Source organism: Sus scrofa, chromosome 6 (assembly GCF_054392235.1).
Source record: "Sus scrofa isolate SSC_HxYL_T2T_F1_AM1 chromosome 6, Sscrofa_HxYL_maternal_Yorkshire_Landrace_v2.0, whole genome shotgun sequence".
Taxonomy (NCBI): domain Eukaryota; kingdom Metazoa; phylum Chordata; class Mammalia; order Artiodactyla; family Suidae; genus Sus; species Sus scrofa.
In genome coordinates, this window is record NC_139388.1 from 88,836,152 (window position 1) to 88,858,061 (window position 21,910).

The 21,910-nt window shown below is 53.8% G+C and overlaps 1 protein-coding gene across 4 annotated transcripts in view; it reads right to left on the reverse strand.

Annotated features, from left to right (window-relative positions):
* SLC9A1 (solute carrier family 9 member A1) overlaps nucleotides 1-21,910 on the reverse strand; it is a 54,418-nt gene that overhangs the window by 8,794 nt on the left and 23,714 nt on the right. For 2 of the 4 annotated variants that reach the window (XM_084958660.1, NM_001007103.1), the window contains 3 exon segments: nucleotides 4,250-4,710; nucleotides 1,726-1,976; nucleotides 634-851 (listed from right to left, as the gene is read on the reverse strand). In XM_084958660.1, coding sequence (XP_084814786.1) covers nucleotides 634-851; nucleotides 1,726-1,976; nucleotides 4,250-4,710 — 930 coding nt within the window. 4 annotated transcript variants of the gene reach the window in all.

The following is a 21,910-nucleotide window of genomic DNA, read 5'->3' on the forward strand; positions in this document are numbered from 1 at the left end:
TGTAAAAAGACAAAAAAATAAAATAAAATAAAAGGCAGAGTTTGGAGTTCAGCCGCTATCCACAGAACCAGACCCTCTGGAGGATGAGGCCCAGGATTAAAGGGGCTTTAAGACAGTGCAACAAGTGTGACACCCAAGCCTAACCTCAGAGAGGAGGTGACATCCGGGGGTGAGGGAGGCCACACAATCATTGAGGTGATGTGTCTGGAAAGTGTAAGCAGCCCCAAGAGCCTGAGGCTTGGTCTCCATGTGTGCCCCAGGCTGGTGGCAGAGGTCGGGAGGAGCTGCCTACAGCTTTGCAAGTGCCAATGTCATCGGTGCCACGAGGCATTCAGACACTCAGAGACCTGGCTCTGAGGGCCTCAGTCCCCCCTCAGATGCTGACTGGCTCAGCATCCCAGGGCTCCTGCCGCCCCTCCCCTAGACACTGTGACTATCTTCCTAGAGACCACAGACTCAGAGCGTGCGGCTCTCCCCTCCGGAGGGGGCTCATTATGGTCTCGGCACTGAGTGGGGGAGCCCATCCTGCCGTGCTGCAAGCAGCTGGGAGCCAACCTCACACAGCACCCAACACACATAGCACCCACCCCAACATGCACACACACCTCCCCGGGCTCAGGCCCTCTACCTCACCCAGCACTCGGGCGATGAGGCAGAAGAGCAGGGTGCTGATGACAAAAGTCCAGTTCCAGTGGTGGGAGCCGGCCACGGTGGAGACGCCGAGGAAGATGAAGATGAGGGTCTCGCTGACACTGCTCCACATCTTCAGGAAATATTTGATGGTCGTGTGAGACTTGTGGGAGATGTTGGCCTCCACGTACGGGCGCATCACCACTCCCGAAGCAATGAGCCTGGGGTCAGGGAAAAGCAGGGTTCAGGGGGCAGAGTCGAGTGCACCTTCCCGGAGCGCCTCCACTGCCAGGGAGCAGCCAGGCACCCATCTCCTGAGCTTCTCTTAAGGGTCAGAGGCCCTGGGGGCTTCACACACCTATTCTCAATCCTCTCACTCAACAGACACAGGCATGTTCTTGAATTTTCCAGAGAGACCCGAGACTTGGAGAAATAGAGTCACCTGCCCACTGTCACACTATCAGCAAGTGGCAGTGCAAAGATATAAATGAATGCCTGCTCAACTGCTAAGCCTGTGCCTTCACCTCTCAGGGGTCAAGTCTATGACTGCAGGTTTATTCTCTGAGTGCGGTGTCCCCTTAACACACGGGGGTTCCCACAGGGAGCTGTCTTTCCAGCAGCAGCCCAAGCCCTGCCAGCCTGTGCCCACTATGGCTGGAGGTCCTCACTGTCACCCCCAAGTCCCTCCACCAGGCCCGGCCTCCGCATTTCTCATGTCCTCCTCTAGGGGGAGCACCTCACTGCCCCTCCACGCTCTCCCCACCTCAAGACCCAGCTGGGGCTGGGCTGCAAGGGGGAGCAGTGAGTGCCAGCGCCAGCGTCAGCGTCAGGCCACCACCAAAGGGCTCCCTTTGCGACAAATGAAAGGGAGAAATGGCTGGGCTGATTCTTTTCAGAACCTTCAACTCTGGGGCAGTCCTGGGACCTGGGACCTGGGACCTGGGACCTGGGACCTGGGACCTGGGACCTGGAACCCGCATCTGGGGGCTGGGTCCTGGGGAGCTCCCTTGTGGTCCTACCAGCCTAGGGAATTTGAGTTGGCACCTCCTCCATCCCCCCCCGCCCCGGCCCTGGCCATGCTGCCCCCAGACTCACGCCATGATGCCTGACAGGTGGAAGAGCTCGGCCGACAGGTAAGCCATGTAGCTGTAGAGGAAGACGAAGAGCGGCTCGATGACGCGGATGTGGGAGGTGAACCGGGAGGTGAAGGCTGCGATGACCCCGTAGACCACGCCCACAAACACCCCGCCCAGGGACACCACGAAGAAGCTCAGGAAGCCAAGGACGATGTCCACGATGCCCACGCGGTCGTAGTTGGCAAACTCCTCAAATAGGTGATACAGGACCTGGGGAAGGTGTGCAGGCTGGTCGGCGGGAGGGTGGGGCCTGCCCCACGGCTCCCTGGGGTCCACCCAACGTGATCCCACCCCCTCCATTGACCACAGTGAGGTAGGAGTAGAGAAACCGTAGCATCAAGCAGGTGCAAAAACCAGCTGCCCGCCACGGGGGAGCCAGCGAGTCCTCATGCCTGCAGCATGCAGGGCTGGTTAAGGGCACAGCTCTGCAGCCAACCCGCCTGGGTTGAATTCTGGCTCTGCCACTCCCCGGCTGTATACAGGGGCAAATTACTGCATCTTCCTGTGCTTCTGTTTTCCTGTCCAGAAAACGGGGGTAAGAGTACTGACTTTATAGGGCTATCGTGAGATTAAATTAAGTCAATGAAGGCAAGTGCCTATCACATCATTAGCCACTCCTGCACCAAGTTTGCCTCTCATGTCCTGGTCTAGATTGCAGTCTCTCCTTCAGCATAAAGCAGAGAAAGTTCAGACAATGATCCAGAAAAGGGCTTCTAAACTGCGGAAGCTTTCTGAAAATACACATGGCCAGGACATACCCCATCTGGAATGTCTGGAAGTGGGGCCCAGAAATCTCTGCTCAACAAGCTCCCCAGGTGGTTGTGATGAACCGTCAAGTTCAGAAGCTACGGAACCAGAGGCTGTCTAAGGCCTCCCCACCTCCTGGCTGGGGAAATAAATGGTCATTGTAACACTGTCATCAGACGTTTAAGTGGCACTTCATACACTGTGAAACCCTTTGATTATGGTCATCCTGCTCGACACACCACAGCCTCGTGAGGTAGGTGGGCTAAGGATTCCCTTGCTAAACCGAGGCTCAAGTGGTGAAGCAACTTGCCAGAGGGCCCCCAGCCCAGAGCAGCAGAAATGGGCCCAGGGCTTGTTCCCTGACACTGTGGGTGGGGCCTCCTGGGAATTCAGCTTTGAGGTTCTGCCCCCTCTTAGGTACTGGCTGCCTGGCTGGCTCTCAGCTCTGCCAGGAAGCCAGCTAGAAGTGTCCAGGTCTGGGGACACGGAGATGCTGAAGGAGAGGGGAAGAGGACCTGAGGGACCCTGAGAGGGGACCCTCCAAGGCCTCTGGTACCTGGGCAGCACCTGGAAGCAGGAGGAAGGGAGGGGAGGGCTCCAGGACAAAGGCATGACTGAGGCCACACAGCTTGCGGCAGCTTTCTGTTCTACTGTCTGGGAAAGGGGGCATTCACTCAGGCCAAGCCACCGCTCCACCAGCTCCAGGAGGAGCTGATGAGGGTGGCCGGGGAGGAAGAGGGAAGGACGAGGAGGCTGTCAGCAGCCCACCACCACCACCACCACCACCACCACCACCACCACCACCGTCCGAAACTTCTTTGAGGCACGGCTTCCTGAGGGGCTGGGGGTGAAGCGGGAGTACGTGTGTAAGCGTGCACACATGTCCTTGTGTCTTCCTGTGTGTGCAGAGGATCTCCGGGTGTCCAGATAGGAGGGGGGAATGGAGGTGTTTTCACAACACGATGTGAATGTGCACATACACGTATCTGTTTCCTGAGGAAGCCGCCTGGGAGGAAAGGCATATGCAAACACGTACAGCTGTACCACGTGCAGACGCTGCGGTGGGGGTGTCTGTCCTCGCTAGACCTGGGAGGAAAGCACTCACTACTCTGCTGCTTTGCGGCTGTCAAAGGTGAGGCCCAGAGAGGTACATTCGCTTGCCTAAGGTCACACAGTAAGCAAGTGGCCAATCCAGACCAATCTTTGTCACTTTCTGGAGGTTTTAGAGGCAAGGTCCTCTCCCACGATTGCTGCCCCCAAACTGTGCCCAAACCAAACTCTAACTTAAAACATGGCTAACATGAAAGCTGAAATGCCCCAGAGACTAAATGGTTTATAAGGGGTAAATTGAGGTCTAAAGAAGATCAATATTTTAACCAATATCACATCACAATCTATCAGAGATGGAAACTATGACCTGATAAGGCCAAGAGCTCAAGAATCAGACAGACCTGGCTTTTAATTTTGAATCTATCGTGTTCTAGCAAGTTATTTAACTTCTTTGAGCCTGATCCCTCCTCTGTAAAGCGAGACTAATAAGCACCCGCTAAGGTGGTGATGAGGATGAAATGAGACAATCCACGTCAGGTGCCCAGCACGAGTCTCGCACACTAAGCAGGAATGGACACACATTTGCTGTCCTATTGCTATTATTAGCAGGCCGAGGTGGATTCACTCTGGACCCAGGTTTGGGCTTGTGTCCTGTGTGCACATGGGTGTGGTCCCTGCCCCCTCACCACAGTGACGGCGTCGTTGAGCAGGGACTCCCCAAAGACCAGGATGTGCAGCAGCTCGTTGATGTGAATTTCCTCGAAGACGGCCAGCACGGCCACGGGGTCCACGGCCGAGATGATGCTGCCAAAGAGCAGGTTATCCAGGAGCCCGATGTTGTTGATCTGCTCGCCGCCCACCAGGCACACGGCGTACATAAGGCCGCCCAGGAAGAAGGCGTTCCACAGCGTGCCCACCACAGCGAAGATCAGGATGGTACCCAGGTTCTCCGTGAACTGCCGCAGCGGCAGGAAGTAGCCTGCATCCAGGATGATGGGCGGCAGCAGGAAGAGGAAGAAGACCTCTGACTGCAGGAAGGGGGGCGTCTCGCCCACGGCCTTGATCAGGCCCCCCACTAACAGCCCCACCACGATCAGCAGGCAGCTCTCCGGGACGATGCTCGAGATGGTGGGGATCACATGGAAACCTGCAGGGGTGAGAGAACGGGAGGCTGTGGGATCGTTCGGAGCCAGGAGAACCCCAGGCTGCGGACGGGGCTGGGGATGAGGAGGGCAGCTGGTGAGAGGGGCGCAGGCACGGTCTCAGAGGGCCGCTCCGTTAACTCTCTGAGCCTCAGCTTCCTTGCTTGTAAAACAGCTGATAATGCCAGCTTCACAGGGTTGCTGTAAAAACTAAGTGACGTGTTGTTAAAGTGCTTTTTTTCAAAGGCTATACAGATGCTATCTCTGTCATAATGTAGCAGAAAGAAGCAGCTTTGTATGCCTGCAGAAAGCATCAGTTAGACAGCAGTCACTGAGGTCCCAAGTACCTCCAAGGTCCCTGACCACCCTGTCACCCCAGGTTAGGGCAGGAGTCCTTCTCTGGTGCTTTCTCCTGTCATACAACTTCAATCCACAATCTTAAGGGCATGACCAACACCTGAACCGAAGTCATCTTTGCAGGCACAAGTTCAGGGAGGCAGACGTGAGCGCAAGACCAGGCCAAACAATCTAACAATTCTGTCGGAAGGAAGATAGCAAGTTCCCCCTCAAGCGGGTGTTTAAGCAGAAGGCAGATGATGGCTGCTGAAGAAGGGACACAAGAAATAGGAAGCACAGAGGAATCAAAGCATATCAGCGCAGGAAGGAACCTGGGGACCACACAGCCCAGATTTGCAAACAAGCAGAATGCACGCAACAACCTCCAATCCCAGACTCGCATGCTTTCCTGCTGAGCCCAGAGAGTGGCTCAGAAAGCCGACAGCAACCAGTTTTGCATGTGAGACAAAACTGATTTGCCACTCTGTTTCTAGCCTAATCCCACACACTTTTTTTTCCTTCTTCCTTTTTACTGCTACACCTGCAGCATATGGGAGCTCATGGCCTAGGGGTTGAAGTGGAGCTGCAGCTGCTGGCCTCTGCCGCGGGCACAGCAATGCTGCCAGATCAGAGCCACATCTTCAACCTACACCACAGCTTGCTGCCAGATCCTCATTATGTTGGGTTCTTAACCTGCTGAACCACAACGGGAACTCCTAATACCACCCACTTTAATGATGGGGTAACTGAAGCTCCGAAGGGAAAAAGGACTTGCTTAAGGTCACAGAGCAAATCAGTGGCAGAACTTGGACAGAACCCAGGTCTGGCCTCCCAGCTCCCATCAAACTCTGTGGCTCTATGAGTCAACCCCTCCTGCCTCCCCATTAAGGCATAAAATGGCCCTTTGCCTGAGACCAACCAACCACCCCCCCAAGCCAGGTCTTGACCAGCAGCAGCAGCAGGCTACTCTCTGCAGCGGGCCTCCTTGGGGCTCCAAACCCAGAGCTGCAGAGACAGCAAAAATCCCCTTTAAAGAGGGGGGAACTCCTAATACTTCTCAATTGTCATGTTTGGCCCCAAGCTCCCTATGGGTTTTGGGGTTGTTTTGGGTGGGGAAGTAAGTGGAGATGACCTGGGGTTCTAGCTGCATGCTGGGCACTTAACTCCTGGGGTCTGCTTGGTTAAGAGGGTCTGACACTTTGTCTCGCTCTCCCTACCTCCCTAACCTATAAGCTCTGTGCAGGCAGACTCCATATCTGTTTATGATTATACCCCCCGGGCCAAGGATACATACAACAGGAGCTCTACCAGTATCTACTGATTCAAAAATGCAAAGGGCTGGGCCAGGACCCACGTGATTCCCAATACCCTGTCTGGCCAGGCCTCTGCTCGCTTCACCTCTGAGATCAGTGGGAAGGAAGATGAACATCCCTCCTAGTGCCCAGAGCCCCTTCTGCTCTTAGCTACTGATCTAGGCAGTGCCAGTACAGCCACAATTCAATACTCAATACACCATCCAGGCCCAAGACCTTGTCACAGGGGGACAGGGTGTGTGTGGGGGTGTGGCTGTGTGTGTGTAACAAGTCAAGAGCAATACCATGAAGAATGTTCATTACTCCTAAAAGTGCTGGGGACCTGGCACATGTCATCTCTTTAGTCCTCACAACAATGTAATAGGTACTGTCCCCATTTTGCAGAAGAGAAAGCTGGGGCTCAGCGAGATTCAGTGTTTTCTGAGCCAGGCCAGGGCTGTGTGCTGGGGACACTGAGGTGGCTCAGGGTCAGAACCTCCGTCAGGAGCTCCTGGGAATGGCTATGCTTGCTCCAACCTTTGGACCTTCAGGCTACCAGGTCCCCATCACTAGGTGAAGAGACAGCTGACATTCCTATTTGACAGATGAAAACCTGGAGCCCAGAGGAGGTGGACGTGTCCAGGCACCCAGGGCAAGGTCCCAGGCCTCCAGACTCGGGGACAGTGCACTTTCTTCAAATGAGCCAGCCCCCAGAGTACCTGGTGCTGAAACTGTTTCCAGAGCTGATCCCCCCAGGTTTTCCCGTGTTGCCCTGCCTCTCAGGGAGCAGAAGGAACTCTGGGCCCTGGCAGGCAAGGGAATGGGAGCGTGGGCCAGGCTAGGAAGGGAGGTCTAGGATCTACCTTGGCACCTCGCCCACAGTGGGGAGGACGTTACTGGAAAGCAGCTCCCAGGGAAGGGGTGGATTCTGTCATCAGGCCCAGCGGCTCAGGGGAGGGGGAGGGCCTGCAGGCCTGCTCTGGCCTGTCCCTCTCCTAAAGCCCTGACTCTACCAATCGTCCCCACTCTGCATCTCTAAAGAGTCCCCTCAAAGCATGGACACTTGCTGACACTGAGAGAGATGAAGGGGGCACAGCTGGGCCTCTGGTCCCCTGACAGAGGCTCAGCATTGAGGCGAGACCCCAAGATGTTAAGAAAGGAGGCACAACTCCCAGGGCCCAAACATGCAGCACTGGTGATGTCACCAGGATGGAATCAGGGGTGGGGCGGAGGCAGTGAGGCTCAGATCCAGAGCCTCGAGAGCTGAAACATAGCTTGGAGATCATCCCGACCCTCCATCACAGTTAAAGAAACTGATGATCAAAGGGAAGCGGTGACCTGTCAATTGTCACGACCAGTCCCACCACGAGAACCCAGGAAGCCCCAAGTCCAGCAATCACTCCAGCCATGTGGCCTCCTGCTGGAGCACCCAGGCCTCCCAGAGCAAGGACTTGAGGAGACAGTGTGGAATTCAGCATCTCCCCGCCTCAGGGCAAACTGGCTGACACAGTTTAGGGCTGGCCTCCCTTTTAGGTGAAGAGGCTGGGGGAGAGGAGAGATGTTTCTCACTCCATCCAGTATAGGTGGCATTTGAGCAACTGGGGGCACTCGGGGAACACAGACACATACCACACTCACCCGCGCTTTCACTCTTCCCTACACAGACTCTCTCTGACACACACACAAACTGAAAAGACACTTGGCTAAACCACATTGACGCGGGGCCTCCGGTCCTCTGCAGCCTCTCTGCTCTTCACCCTGAGAACACTTTATTCCCATCTCCCCAGACTCCCCATCTGCTGAGTCTGTGCAGTAGAGCAGGCAAGCGAGGCTATCCCACGGCACCCTTGGTTGCCAGGGTGACCAGACACCCCTGATCCCACTTCCGGCATCTCTCCCCTGGCCTGGGCAGTCAGAGGGGAGTGCTGGGAGGAAGGGCCTCCTTGGCCCACCAATGCCAGGTCACCAAAGACCCAGGGGCACATGAGGGGCTCTGCGCCCTAGTTCCAGGCCTGAAGACTGCTCTGGGGCTGCAACTCGGCCAGGTCCCAAGGGATTCCCGGTAGCATGACGATTCCATTTCTCTAACTCCCTCTTCAACTGCCCCAGCAACCGGTCTCAACTACGGTAAAGAAAGGTAATACCTTCCGCCAAAAGCCTGGCACTGCACAGCTTACAGCAGGGTGCTAACACATTTGCAGCTCACCAAGCCCTGGGAGGTCACGATTACCACCCCCTCATTTTAGAGAGGAGGAAACTGAGGCATAGAGAGGTGAAGCAACTTGTTCAAAGTCAAGTGGCTGCTATCAGGTTCAAAATCCAGGCAGTCTGGCCCCAGTCTGTGTTCTTAGCCACCTGCCACATTATCCCTGGTTTTATTCTTATTTTGCTTCTAAGAGAAGTCTCAGAACCCAGGACCAAAGAGTTCCAGAGTGGTTCCCAGAGGGCCAGAGGTGGTATTTCTTTCCACAAGCTCTTCTCCAAGGAAGTCTCACAGCTGCTCCTTTTCCACTCTGGAGGCCTAGGAAAGACCTTGGGGAATCCTCCCCATCTTTTAAGCCCACCCCTCAGTCCTGAGTTCACGCCACCCAAAGGGGTCAGTCTTCTCCTAAAGTCCTAGGGCAGGAGGTAGAACTATCAGCCAAGCTCAGCAACTGCCTCCCTGGTCTAGATTCAGCCCCAGGCTCCACTGGGGCTGGAGGGGCTCAGAGTCTTCTCGAGTTGGATTCTTCTCAGTGTTGATTCTTCCCACCATCAGTGTCTGAGGACCAGGGAGAAAGATAAACACAATGCAGCTGCTGCTTCAGTACGTTTACAGCCAAGCCAGCAAAGAAAGACGTGTGGCACTCGCCACTCTGCTCAGGGTTCCAATCAGAGAGCGGCTGTTTACTAGCTTGTTGGCCGTGGGCAAGTGGGCTCTCCTCCCCTCAGTTTCCCCATCTGTGTAAAAGCCTATCTGAGAAGTTTCTGCAGCACAAGAGGACATTATAAGGGTAAAAGAAAGTCAAACAACGCTGGCACTGGATATTAGCCAAAGTGGTGACTGCTATTATCATTACAATCTTCTCCAAAACTCAGGTTCAACATGGGTCACTGTACGTTATCATGACCCACTGGTGTGCACTTGTCCATCACTGGGTTTTAAGCTCCCTAAGGCAGGAACTTTCTAGAGTCGTCTGGGTCTCCTGCTACCAGCATAGAATAGACATTTGTGAACTGAGATAAAATTGACTTTCAGATGTGAAACGTGGATAAGAGGAAGGAGGTGGAGGCAGGGAACTCTGAAATTTTAAGAGTAGGTGACGCTCTGAGAGCTGGGACCATCAGAATTGGGCTTTGAAGGATCAAGAGAAGTTTGCCAGGGGGAGAAGCAGGAAAATAGCCATTCTTCAGTCTGTATTCACTAAAGAGCCCAGCACAAGTACCCTGCACACAGTAAATGGACATATGGGTCATGAATGAGTAAAAAACAAAGAAAGAAAAAGACAAATAGGAGGGCAGGCTGACCTCACCAAGCCTTTGCCAATGTCCAAGTATCAGTGCTGCTGAGAAGATTAAATGAGATGTTGTAAAACACTTAGCACAACACCTGTTACATATGCTTTTGAGTTTTGGTCCCTCCTCTGTCACTGGGGTAACGATGCCACCACCAGGGTGGCTATGTCACTGAGATAATTTATTTAGAGCCCCTGGCTCACAGGAGTCACCCAATGAATGACAATAATTTTTTGCTTTTTTGTGGGTTTTTTTTTGTTTGTTTGTTTGTTTTGCTTTTTAGGGCTGCAACCACAGCATATAGAAGTTCCCAGGCTAGGGGTCGAATCAGAGCTACAGCTGCCGACCTACACCACAGCTCATGGCAACACTGGATCCTTTAACCCACTGAGTGAGGCCAGGGATGGAACCTGCATCCTTGTGGATACTAATCAGGTTTGTTGCCGCTGAGCCTCGACAGGAACTCCCTGAATGACAATTTTTTAAAAATGTAAACCACTAGTGCCGTTGGTAAGGCTGTATTTGATCATGATTCACTTTAAGATACAATCTCCAGCACAGAGGAGAAAAAAACTTATTGGACACCTGGAGTGTCTAAAGCAAGGCACTGTGCTGTGGCTTTTACTTATCTCTTTTATTTCATCTCATATCCTGACCTCCATTTATTAGATGAAGAAACCGAGGCTCAGAGAGGTGAAGTGACTTGCCTGAGGGCACCCAGCTAGGAGCAATAGAGTCAGATTTAGAACCCAGGTCTCCTGGGAGTTCCCACTGTGGCACAGTGGATTCAATGATCCAGCTCATCTTGGTGGCATTGCCAGTTCAAGCCTTGGCCCAGCGCAGTGGGTTAAGGATCTGGCATTGCCACAGCTGTGGTGTATGTTGGCGGCTGTAGCTCTGATTCAACCCCTATATGCTGTGGATGTGGCCCTAAAAGATGCAGCTCGGATTCAAATCCTGGCCCAGGAGCTTCCATATGCCAAGGGTGGAGGTGAAAAAAGAAAAAGAGAAAAAAAAAGAACCTAGGTCTCCTAATTGCCCGTTCTTTGTGCCAGACTATGTCAATGAAAACAAATAAGCCTGTCAGTAGTTCCCCAGTGGCCTAGCAGTTCAGGAACCAGCATTATCACTGCTGTGGCTTGGGTCACTGCTGTGGCAGGGGTTTGAGCCCTGGCCCAGGAATTTCTGCATGCAGTGAGTGTGGCCAAAAAAAATAAAAAACATGAGTTCCCGTTGTGGCTCAGTGGTAACAAATCTGACTAGTACCCACGAGGCTGTGGGTTTGATCCCCGGCCTCACTTAGTGGGTTAAGTGTCCGGCGTTGTGAGTTGCGCTGTGGTGTAGGTCGCAGATGAGGCTTAGATCCCGTGTTGCTGTAGCTGTGGCATAGGCTGGCAGCTGAGGCTCCAATTTGCCCCCTAGCCTGGGAACTTCCATATGCTGAGGGTGCAGCCCTAAAAAGCAAAAAAATAAAAACAAATAAACAGAAAAACCTCCTAAGCCCGCGGGCATCAATGGGAAGAGAATTCAAGTGTGCAAGATGCCACCCCTGTAAAAACAGCCATAAATAAATCTGTTCCAAATACCTGCAGAGAAGTCACTCCCCACGCCGGGGCAGTCAGTCTTCCTGTGCCTTCCCCCATCATTCTTTCAAACAGCACCTCTATCTCTTGCCTGTTTCAATCCACATCTCAGGAACATCAAGTCTGAGTGGGAGATTAGCTAATAAGCTGGCTGAGAACAGAGCAGCATATGCGGGGCTGCCTGAGGCATGGGGAAAAGAGAAGTAGCCCAGGGGGTCAAAAACCTGGGTTTAAGGCCCAGCTCTGCCCTTTAATAACCAGGAGGCTTGGGCCTTCATTGCACCACAGACAGGCCACAATTTCCTGGTGTGCAGACAAGTGAGAATCAAGGGGCTGGACACGGAGCAGCTAGTACACTGTGAAGTGGCAGACATACCTCAGAGATCACTGATAAAGGAGGGGTCAGGGCAGAAATGCCACTTGGACTGGAGGCCTGGAGGCCAAGATTTGAGAGCAATGAGCAGAGACCCAGCAGGAAAGACTGTGATAAGGATTGAGGAGCTGGCTGAGCTCAGGGTTACCCTTAGCATTTAACCTCCCATCCCTATTAACACCTGTTCTCCAGTTGCTAGAAGTCCCCAAACCCCATTTCTGTGCACAAAGAGAGGGAAGTCCTTCACCTTGAATGTCTACCCACCCTTCAAAACCCAGTTCAAGAGTTGCCTCCTCTGACAAGACTTCCCTGAACCCCTCAGCCTAAGTCAGAAGCTCCGGCAAACTGAGGAGTGGGAGCTCTATAGCTGGTGTTCTAGTCAGCTTGGCAGCCCACCACATGGCCCTGGGCTCCACAAAGGTGACGGCTCAGGACAAGTGGGTTAAGGGAATAGTGAAAGCTTCCTAAGGGGTGTGGGATTGAAGTTGGGTCTGGAGGGCAGGGGGCTGATGGGGGAAGTGTGAACAAATGAACAGAGGGAGCATCTCAAAAGCCTTCCAAGGACCCTGAGGCCTCCAGCCAGCCTGGAAATGAGACTGCAAGTGAGGGAGGTGCTGGCACACAGCTGGAAGAGGCAGGTGTATGAAGACCCAGGTCAAGGGGCCCCAGCTGATGCTGTAGGCCTCAGAGGGACCCCTGACCTTCAGGCCTGGCCTTGAATGCCACTGACCTAGCCTTGAGCCAGGTCTATTCCCACACTGCCTTTCACTCCCACCAGACTTCTCTCGGGTCTCGAGACTCACTGGGGTACCCCCCCAAGCCTCACTGCCCCCTGAGCTGGGGCAGCACCTCTGGGTCCCTCATCCAGCCTCCCAATCATAAGTTCTCCATGGACATTTGTTGAATGAATTTCACTCTGGCAGATTCCCCCCAACCCCAAGAAAGGTGCTGGATAGACAGTCTCTGTGCAGTGAGGTGGAGAATGACTCACACAAGGGAGGGAGGGACACGGACCAGGGACTGGCAGTAAACAGCCTGTGTGTGTTGACAAGACACAGAGATCCAGCAGGCAATGGCAGGGACTGGCAAGGAAGAAGTCTCCAGGCAGCCAGTCGGGGTGGCAGCTCGGGGGGTGGGGTAGGACCACAGGATCCAAAGACTCTCATGACTGCTCTGGGTCTCTGGCAGGGGACCATGAGATACACACTGGTTTCTTTGGATTTCTTTCCAAATGGAAACATATTACTTTGGTGATTTTATTTGTTATTTGTTTGTCTGTACCAGCAGCATGTGGAAGTTCCCAGCTCAGAGATCGAACCCACACCACAATAGCAACCAGAGCTGCTGCAGTGAAAACACTGGATCCTCAACTTGCTGCACCACAAAAGAACGCCCTACTTTGGTGGTTTTAAACCCATGGTCATTTAAAACTTTTTTTTCCACTGTATATAAGTTCATTAAGTCAAAGGAAAATAATTTGTCAGTGATTCTCCTTTTCTTATACCCACTCAACAAGCTCCTAGCCCCTCAATCTACCCTGTTTAACAGATTAATATACAAACTTCCAACCTTTTTTTTTTTTTTTCTCTTTTTTTGGCTGCCCTAGGGACATATGGCATTTCAGTGCCAGGAGTCAGATCCAGGCCTCTGTTGCATCCTATGGGGCAGCTACAGCAACTCAGGATCCTTAACCCACTGTGCCAGGCTAGGGATCGAACCTGTGCCCCTGAGCTCCAGAGATGCCACAGATCCCTTTGCGCCATAGCAGGAACTCCAGCTTCCAAACTTTTCTGCATCTATAGTTTTAAATTTTTGTGTAAATGGTATATTCTACATACTATGCTGTAACTGCTTCTGTGTGGCAGAGATTGTGAGAAAAACACTTCACCGAAGCATCTCATTTAATTCTCTGAACAGCCTTGCTGCAGTAGGTGCTTTTATTGTCCTTGTTTTTTTTTTTTTTTTTTTCTGTTTGTTTGTTTTGTCTTTTTAGGGCTGCACCAGCAGCATATGGAGGTTCCCAGGCCAGGAGTCCAATCGGAGCTGTAGCTGCCAGCCTATACCACAGCTACAGCAGCTTGAGATCCGAGCCGCATCTGCGACCTCCACCACAGCTCATGGCAATGCTGGATCCTAATCCACTGAGCGAGGCCAGGGATTGAACCTGTGTCCTCATAGACGCTAGTCGGGTTGGTTAACCACTGGGCCATGATGGAAACTCTATCGTCCTTGTTTTAAGGTAAGTAAAGAGAAGGTCAGAGGGATAGCCATGTACCTGCCCCAAGGTCTCAGAGTCAGGGCTATAGAGCAGTGTTTCAGATTCAGATTGACCTCACTGTGTACATGGCCTTGCCTGTGCCATTACCTATGGCATGGCCCCTCCATTATGGCATTAGGCTGAAATCTGCTCTTTGTTTTGTTTTTGTTTCTTTCTTTCTTTCTTTCTTTTTTTTTGCTTTTTAGGGCCAAACCTGCGGCATATGGAAGTTCCCAGGCTAGGGGTCAAATCAGAGCTACAGTTGCTGGCCTATACCACAGCCATAGCAACTTGGGATCCAAGTCTTGCCTGTGACCTATACCTCAGCTCATGGCAAAGCCATATCCTTAACTCAGTGAGTGAGGCCAGGGATCAAACCTGCATCCTCATGGATAATAGTCAGGTTCATTACTGCTGAGCCACAATGGGAACTCCCAAGGCTACTGTCTTACACTCTGAGATCCTCTACTAAGCACCCCAGGCCTTGCCTCTGCAGCTGGCAGTGAAACCAGAGTGCCTTGGCTTCTGCCTTCTCCTGACCCCATAGTACCATCAGCATCAGGAAAATCTAAATCACATCCCTTGCAAGGGAGGCCCTTTTGGGCTCCCCCAGATTTCAACTATGGAGCGTGGAGTAGAGGAAAGCACAGAATGCGTAAGCTGGCAAAGAAACCTGGGATTGGTCTGGTTTCAAGCCATTGTCCCCTTCCTTTCCTGGAGCCCCAGATGTGCAGCACCCCCCCCCCCGCCCCCACCCCACTACGGCTCTGCCCTCCCCACCCATTCCTGACCCTGCTGTGACTCTTGCCAGACCACTCTCAGGACTTGCAGACGGCAGCAGGAGATCCAAGCATGGGCTGCCCCACACCTAGGGTGGGGAAGAAACAAGAGGCTCGATAAGAGAGGTTCCATTTCCAGAAACTTTAGAGCCCTGGGAAAGGTGCATTTTTCTTTTCTTTTCCTTTTGGTGAGGGTAGGGTGTAGTTCGAAAAATGCAAATTTAGGAGAAAACTGAAATTGAGTGTACCAAATACCTGTTGTTCTTAGTGTCCCAGTAGAAAATCACTTAGCCTAGAAGCATAACAATGAATTGAATCCATTATGCATAACTTGAACTTGTTCACAATATCATCATACTTAGATAAAGAAATGTGGAATACAGAGAGGTGGCAGTAGGAAAACAACACAGAGAAATTCTACCATTTCCAGGACAACAGCCGTGCAGAAAGCAAGTCCCGGTGGCCCCATTTTCAGTGGCTGCAGGGGAGGGAGGGGGAGCTGCAAAGGGAGAACAAGACTGAGGTGGCGCTGGCTGGGTGGGGCGAAGGCACAGCAGCCCAGGGAGGCATCTGGGGCCCCTCCCACCCCTCCCAGCTCAATCGGGAGGTCCATTATGTATTTCATAATGTCTGGGGGTGGTGATGAAGAAGGGGTGCCCAGCACTCCTCAATTAGAGGTTCTGGTGACCTCTCAGAAAGGCCAGAAAGACACTGATGAAAGAAAATGACTTTGAAGGGACAGAGCTTGGAGCAGGCCTGAGAAGATGGAAAGGCTTCCCAGAGGGATGTCATGGGGTAACCCTTAGGCCAGTGTGGCCGGGTGTGCATGGGGTCAACCTGCAGAGTGGCAGGGGCACAGGAGCTGAACTCTCACTTCCCCATCCCAAAACCTGCTCCTCCTGCCCTGGTCCCCGTCTCCCCAGCATCACTCAGTTGCTCATGACCCATACCCTGGAATCATCCCAGCTCCTTTTCTTCTTTTTTTTTTTTTTTTTGTCTGTCTTTCTGTCTTTTTAGGGCCACACGGAAGCATATGTAGGTTCCCAGGCTAGGGGTCCAATTGGAGCTGTAGGTGCCAGCCTACACCACGGCCACAGCAACGTGGGATCCAAGCTACATCTGCAACCCACATCATAGCTCACGGCAACGCCAGAGCCTTAACCTACTGAGCGAGGCCAGGGATCGAACCTGCGTCCTCATGGATGCCAGTCAGGTTCATTAACCACTAAGCCATGACGGGAACTCCCCCCAGCTCCTTTATTTGTCTCATACCCCACATCCAATCCTGCAGCAAACTCTGGATTTGGCTCCACTGTCTCCCTTCTGGCTCTACTGGCCTCCTTGCTTTTCCTTGAGTGCAAATTTGATTCCATCCCAGGGCCTTTGCATTTGCTGGCTTCTCTGCCTGAAATATTCTGCATCACCTAGGTGGACGGCAGTATTCCCTCCCTTCTCACAGGTCCCTGCCTGATGCCACCTCTGGGGAGGTCTTCCCATGCCCTCCCATCCTTACCCTGCTTTATTGCTTTTTAGAGCCCTTCCACCTCCTGACAGTCTGTATGTGCTCACTGGACACAAGCTCCATCAGGGCAGATTGTCACAATTGCTGTCATGTCCCTGGCACCTAGAGCTGGGCCTGGCACATTGCAGGTTCACAAGCAGAGTTTGCTCAATGGATGATTGTCTCCCACCTCGGTGACCTAACAAGGCTGTTGTGAGACCCACGTGAGACCTGGACATGGGAGCACTGCGCAGACGCAAGGCCCTGTCGGGGTGGGTCACTCAAGAGCCATCCTCCAAAGTATTCTGCTCACTCCAGCTCCTCCAGCGGCTTTCCCTGAATACCCTGTAGGGCAGAACGAGTCACACCCAGGGCTGGGGTCCTGCGGGGCCTGGGATACACAGCCCTCTGAGAGTCCCCTCACACTGTGTGGCTGGTTGGCCATCTCCCCTGCAGGCCACTCTGCCCCTTAAGGGCAGGGACCCTGTCCCACTCACCACCGACCCACCAGCACTCTGCATAGAGCCTGGCAAAGGGCAAGGATAAGGCTTGTTTGTTGAGTCTGCATGGCTATTTGAGGGCAGAATTTAACCTAATCACCAGTGTTGCAATAAGGTCATGTGCACTAAATGCTAGCTGACCTGGCCTGAGCCTGAAGGAAGGGCTAGGGTTAGGGAGGCACAAGGAAGGCCTTCCAGGCAAAGCCCCAGCCTGCGAAAAGGCAGAACAAAAAAAAAAAAAAAAATTAAAAGGGGAGTTCCCGTCGTGGCTCAGTGGTTAATGAACCTGACTAGCATCCATGAGGATGCAGGTTCGATCCCTGGCCTTGCCCAGTGGGTTAAGGATCCAGCGTTGCCGTGAGCTGTGGTGTAGGTCGCAGACGTCGCTCTGATCTGGCGTGGCTGTGGCTGTGGTGGAGGCCGGCAGCTGTAGCTCCAATTTGACCCCTGGCCTGGGAACCTCCATATGCTGTGGGTGTAGCCCTAAAAAGCAAAAAAAAAAAAAAATTAAAAAAAATTAGAAAAGGCAGAACAGGCGGAAGGAGTGTGGTGTAGGCAGAGGACTTCTATTGGGCACAGATGACAGAGAAGGCTGACAAGGAAATAACTACTCAGATGGTCATAAAGCAGCCTATCCTCTGATCCTCACAAAAACCCAGGGCAGGAGATAACAGATGAGAAAACAGAAGTTCAGAGAGGTCCTGACCTTCACCCAAGGTCACATGGGTAGCAGCAGAGCCAGGCCACAAAGCCGAGATGACTGACTCCCAGTCCAGTGTGAATATCCTGGAGAGAGAATTCTGGGTCAAGCTGATGAACCAGGCAGAGCTGCTGGAGGGCTGTGACAGAGGACGGTGGAAGAGTCCTGCCTGTTAGCAGCCCGGGGAGGGAGTCAGGGAGATAGTGCTGGCTCTCCAGACTCAGCACCCTGGGGTGGAGCACAGCTCTCCAACTGCCCAGCCATGAAGTCCAGGCTCTAGAGGCAGCAGGCCCTGCCTCTTGCAGATTCCAGCAGGCAGATAAGCCCCAGGCCCCCATATCACCTCCAAATGCCTGCAAAGACCAGAGAGCTACATGGGGAGAAGGAAGGGGTCTGAACCAATGAGCTCGGGTGCAGGGGTCAGGAGACCTGAGGTCTAGCCTAGACCCTGCCACCACCTCACTGGGTGCTTTGAACAAGCCCTTGTCTCTCTCCGGCCTCAGTTTCCCCCTTCTCAGAGGTGTGTGGAGAGCCTTTCCAGCTCAGACACCTGACCAATGAAGTCTGCTGATGGGCAAAGCCGGAGCTCTGTAACCCTTAGCATCTCTGTCCATGCCAACAAGCACGATGCCTGGGACCAGAACAGTCTTCATGCATAGCAAGACTTCATGAGACAGCTCGGGACCGTGTAAAGAGCCCTGGTCTGCCAACCGGGGCGCTGGCTTCCTAGTTCTAAACCTGAACTTCTCTGGGATCGCTGGCAAATCACAGTACTGCCCTGAACCTCAATTCCTCCCTCTCTGGCATGGAGATAAGTAACCCCGAGGCCCAGGGCAGCTGTGGGGAAGAAGAGGGAATGGAGGTAAAAAGACTAAGAGGAAAATAAACACCCAGAGAGCTGCAGCCATCTGTGACAACCATTTTCAAGGAAGATAGGAAGAGGGAGGAGGACACATCATGGATGGGGGGGTTGGGGGGGTGTGGGGAGCAGGGCATGTCCATCCTCCAGGGCTCTGCCTACTCTGCAGCACAACGTGGCTGCTGCCCAGCTTGGGTTCCACAAGAGCACAGGAGGAATATTGTAACACCAGAGGCGCTGGGCCCTCCTTGCAGCAGAGGCTCGCTCTGGAGCCTCAGCCCGGCCCTGCAGCCAGAGCCTAGTGAGAGGAGGGGCCACCGGTCAGGGTGTCTGCACTAGAAGCAGCTTCTCTTGGGGCCCAGGCAGCCAGCCTCTGGGGCACTGAGGCAAAAGGATTGGCCCTGGGCTCCATCCAAGGTGCCCTGGGCTAGGAGAGGCCGCCAATGTGCAGGCTGGGAGACGGCTGCGAAGGGAGGCATCAGAAAACCAAAGAGAGGTGTTGTCTCAAGGTCCTGTCCAAAATTTCAACTCAAACTCAGCTGCCAGTCAGGGGAGACAGAGAGCCCGTGGTTAAGAGAGAGCATGGTCTTGAGAACTCAGCAGCCTGGTGTCCCGGCTCTGCTGCCTACAGCAGGCACTCCACCTCTGCCTCTCCAGCTCTTCATCTGAAAAGCAGGGGCTCATAATCATTTCTACCTCGAAGGGCTGTTCGGTAGGTCCAACGAGATGAGATGATGCATCTGGAGAAAAGGGCTGCCAAAGAAAGCGCTTAGCAAAGGGCACGGTCCCATCGTTGTCCCCCCCGTCCCAGGCCAGAGAGGGCTGTGGGCCCGCTGGCACCAGAACACAGCTGCCAGGGAAGCGGCCGTCAGGAGACCAGGCCACATTCCAAGGCAGCCCCTCCAATGCAGAGGTTGGTACCCTGTCTCTGTCATCACTGGTTCCAGGCAAAGCCTGGCTGGCAGGAGTTTCTAGAGGGGCTGAGGGGAGGCAGAGGGGAGGCTGAAGAAAGGCAGAAGCCCTCTGGAGTCCCACTGAATCTTCTTGTCCCCTATAAACCTGAAAAACTTCCTTCCAGCATACCTTAGAACTGTGAGTGTGGCTGGGCCATGCAGATGCGGTTCCCTGAAACCTTAACAGCAGAGTCCCTGAGGCAGGCTGGGGGTGGTGAGGCCAGAGTCCCCTCCTAAGCAGGTGCCTGAGGCATGCATCTTAGGGTCTGCCCTGAAAGGGTCCCACCCACTTCTGAAAACAGCCCAGCTGGCTGAGCGTCAAGAAGGAGGGGGACACAGAGGGCACACTGGGTGGGCCTCTGCCTCCTCTCCCTGTCTACTGGGGACCGTTTGCCACCTCAGGCCTCTAGGAGACAGGAGATGTGCAGAGTGCATGGGAGAGCTGAGCATGCTCAGAGGAGGCTGCCCTTTAGAGGACACTGCAGAGAAGAGATGAGGACACAGCCGGCTGCAGGCCTTGGTCCTGGTGCCAGGAAAGCCCAGGGCTCCAGAAACAGCAAAGGGAAGAAGTCAGGCCTCTCCTGGGGAAGAAGAGGAGCAGCAAAAAGCCACCGGAGCTTAGAGAGGCAGGGCCTCCTGAGACCATTTTAATCTGACCCCTCATTTCACAGATGCAAAGAATAAAGCCCCGAGGTGGGCAAGGACTTGGCCAAGGTCACACTACAAAATGGTGGCAGGGCCAGGATTCACACCCAGGACTCATCCTCCGAGGCCAGTCCTCTCTGGGAACACAGTACCACTCTTCATCCTACTCCCACCCTTTTTTCTGCAGCTGAGGAAACAGAGGCAGAAAGAGGTGAAGGGACTCAAGCTGGCAGCTGGTCTTCTGACGCCAGAGCCATGGCTCAACCAGGCTGCCTCCATCTTTGAGCCCTGGCTTCCTGTTCTGCTGAGCTGGGAGCAGAAGTCTCTGTTCACTTCCAGCTTTGTCACTCTCTTGTTTTGTGACCTGGGGGGGGTGAGCCACCTGCCCCCCCCCCAAAACCTCTGGTTCCCTCTGGGACCCCTAGCAGTACCCAAGTGCCCTGGTTCTGTGGGTGCTCCGCCTCCAGGAGAACCAGGAGCTGTCTGGTGCCCCAAGGAAGAGGCTCAAAACTCTTCCAGAGGCACCTCTGAGGCCTGGGCTGGCTGTGCACACTGCCTTGGGGGCACCCCGGCCTGGAAAGGGAGAATCACCCCAAGCCCTGTGTTTTCTCATTTCTCCTCAGCAGTATCAAGAGGTAGGCACTGCTTCCATTTTTTTTTTTTGAGGGGAAACTGAGGCTCAGAGCCTAAAGAACTTGCCCAGATGGCACATAGCCAGCAAGCAACACAACTGGTATTTGATCCCAGGACTGCCTGATCCCGGAGGCCAGGCTGCTCGATAGGAAATGACCTGTAACAGCTTCCTGCTGTCACTGTCGTCCTCAGGGCACAGGTTCCGGAGTCCAGCTCAGATGTGGCTGTGCTGCGAGAGCCTGGCCGGAAGCCGGGAGCCCATCAGTGTTGAGCCAAGCACGAAGGGCCAAGGTCCTGGGCAGACTGAGAGGCCGCCAGCCCACCCCGTACAAGTCAGAGCCCCAGGAAGGAGTGAAAAAAAGCCTCTGTGAGCACCTGCCTCCCCAGGCAGGGCCCATCCTTCAGATGGCACAGGGGTGGGAATGCCCACAGCAGCAGGAACCAGGGAGCAGCCCCCGCAGGATGGGACACAGAGGGCCTGCAACTCCAGCTAGAGCCCTGGTTCTAATCAGCTCAGTGGCCCAGCTTCCCCACGAGATGGCATGTTAGCGACATCAGCCCCCCGAGGGCTCCTTTGTCCTCACAACTTCTCAGTGAAGGAGGCCCTATTGTACCCATATCACAGATGAGGAATCTGAGGCTCAGAGAGGCTAGGTCACTTGTCCAAAGCCTCCTCCTAGCTGATAAGCAGCAGGGCCAACAGGACTCAAGCCCGGGAGGCTGACTCCAGAGCTCACAGGTACTCACCCTTCAGGGCGTTTCTCAGCCAGGGTCCTCATCTGAGCCACAGAGAACAGGATCTGGATAATGATTTCCTCAGTTCTCCAAAGGATGGACCTAACTGGAACTGTCTCAGAATGTTCAGAGGAGCAGGCTGGGGGCCCCAGTATGGAATAACTATGCCCTTATCAGTGGCAGAGAAAGAACACCGGCTCTGAACGTCAGTTCCCACACTGCCCTAACTCTGGGCCTCAGGTTTGCTCTCCTGTGAGGGGAGAGGACAAGGTAACCTCAAATGGCTCTTTCACGCTGGCTTCCTAGGATTCAAGATTGCTCGGTTCTGGCACGTTCTGGTGCGTGTCACCCTAGGTAAGACAGTTAACCTCTTCAGATCGCAGGGTCCTCGTGTATAAAATGGGGACACCTCCACCCACCGCACAGGGTCAGGTGAGGCCCATGGAGTTGATGAAGGCACGTGAGGTGAGGGCGCCTCTACTCTGAGCAGGGCTCCTGTGACATCACCACTCACGGCCCCTGGGGCACGTGTCACTCCACAACTGTGCCCTGAAAGCAGATACC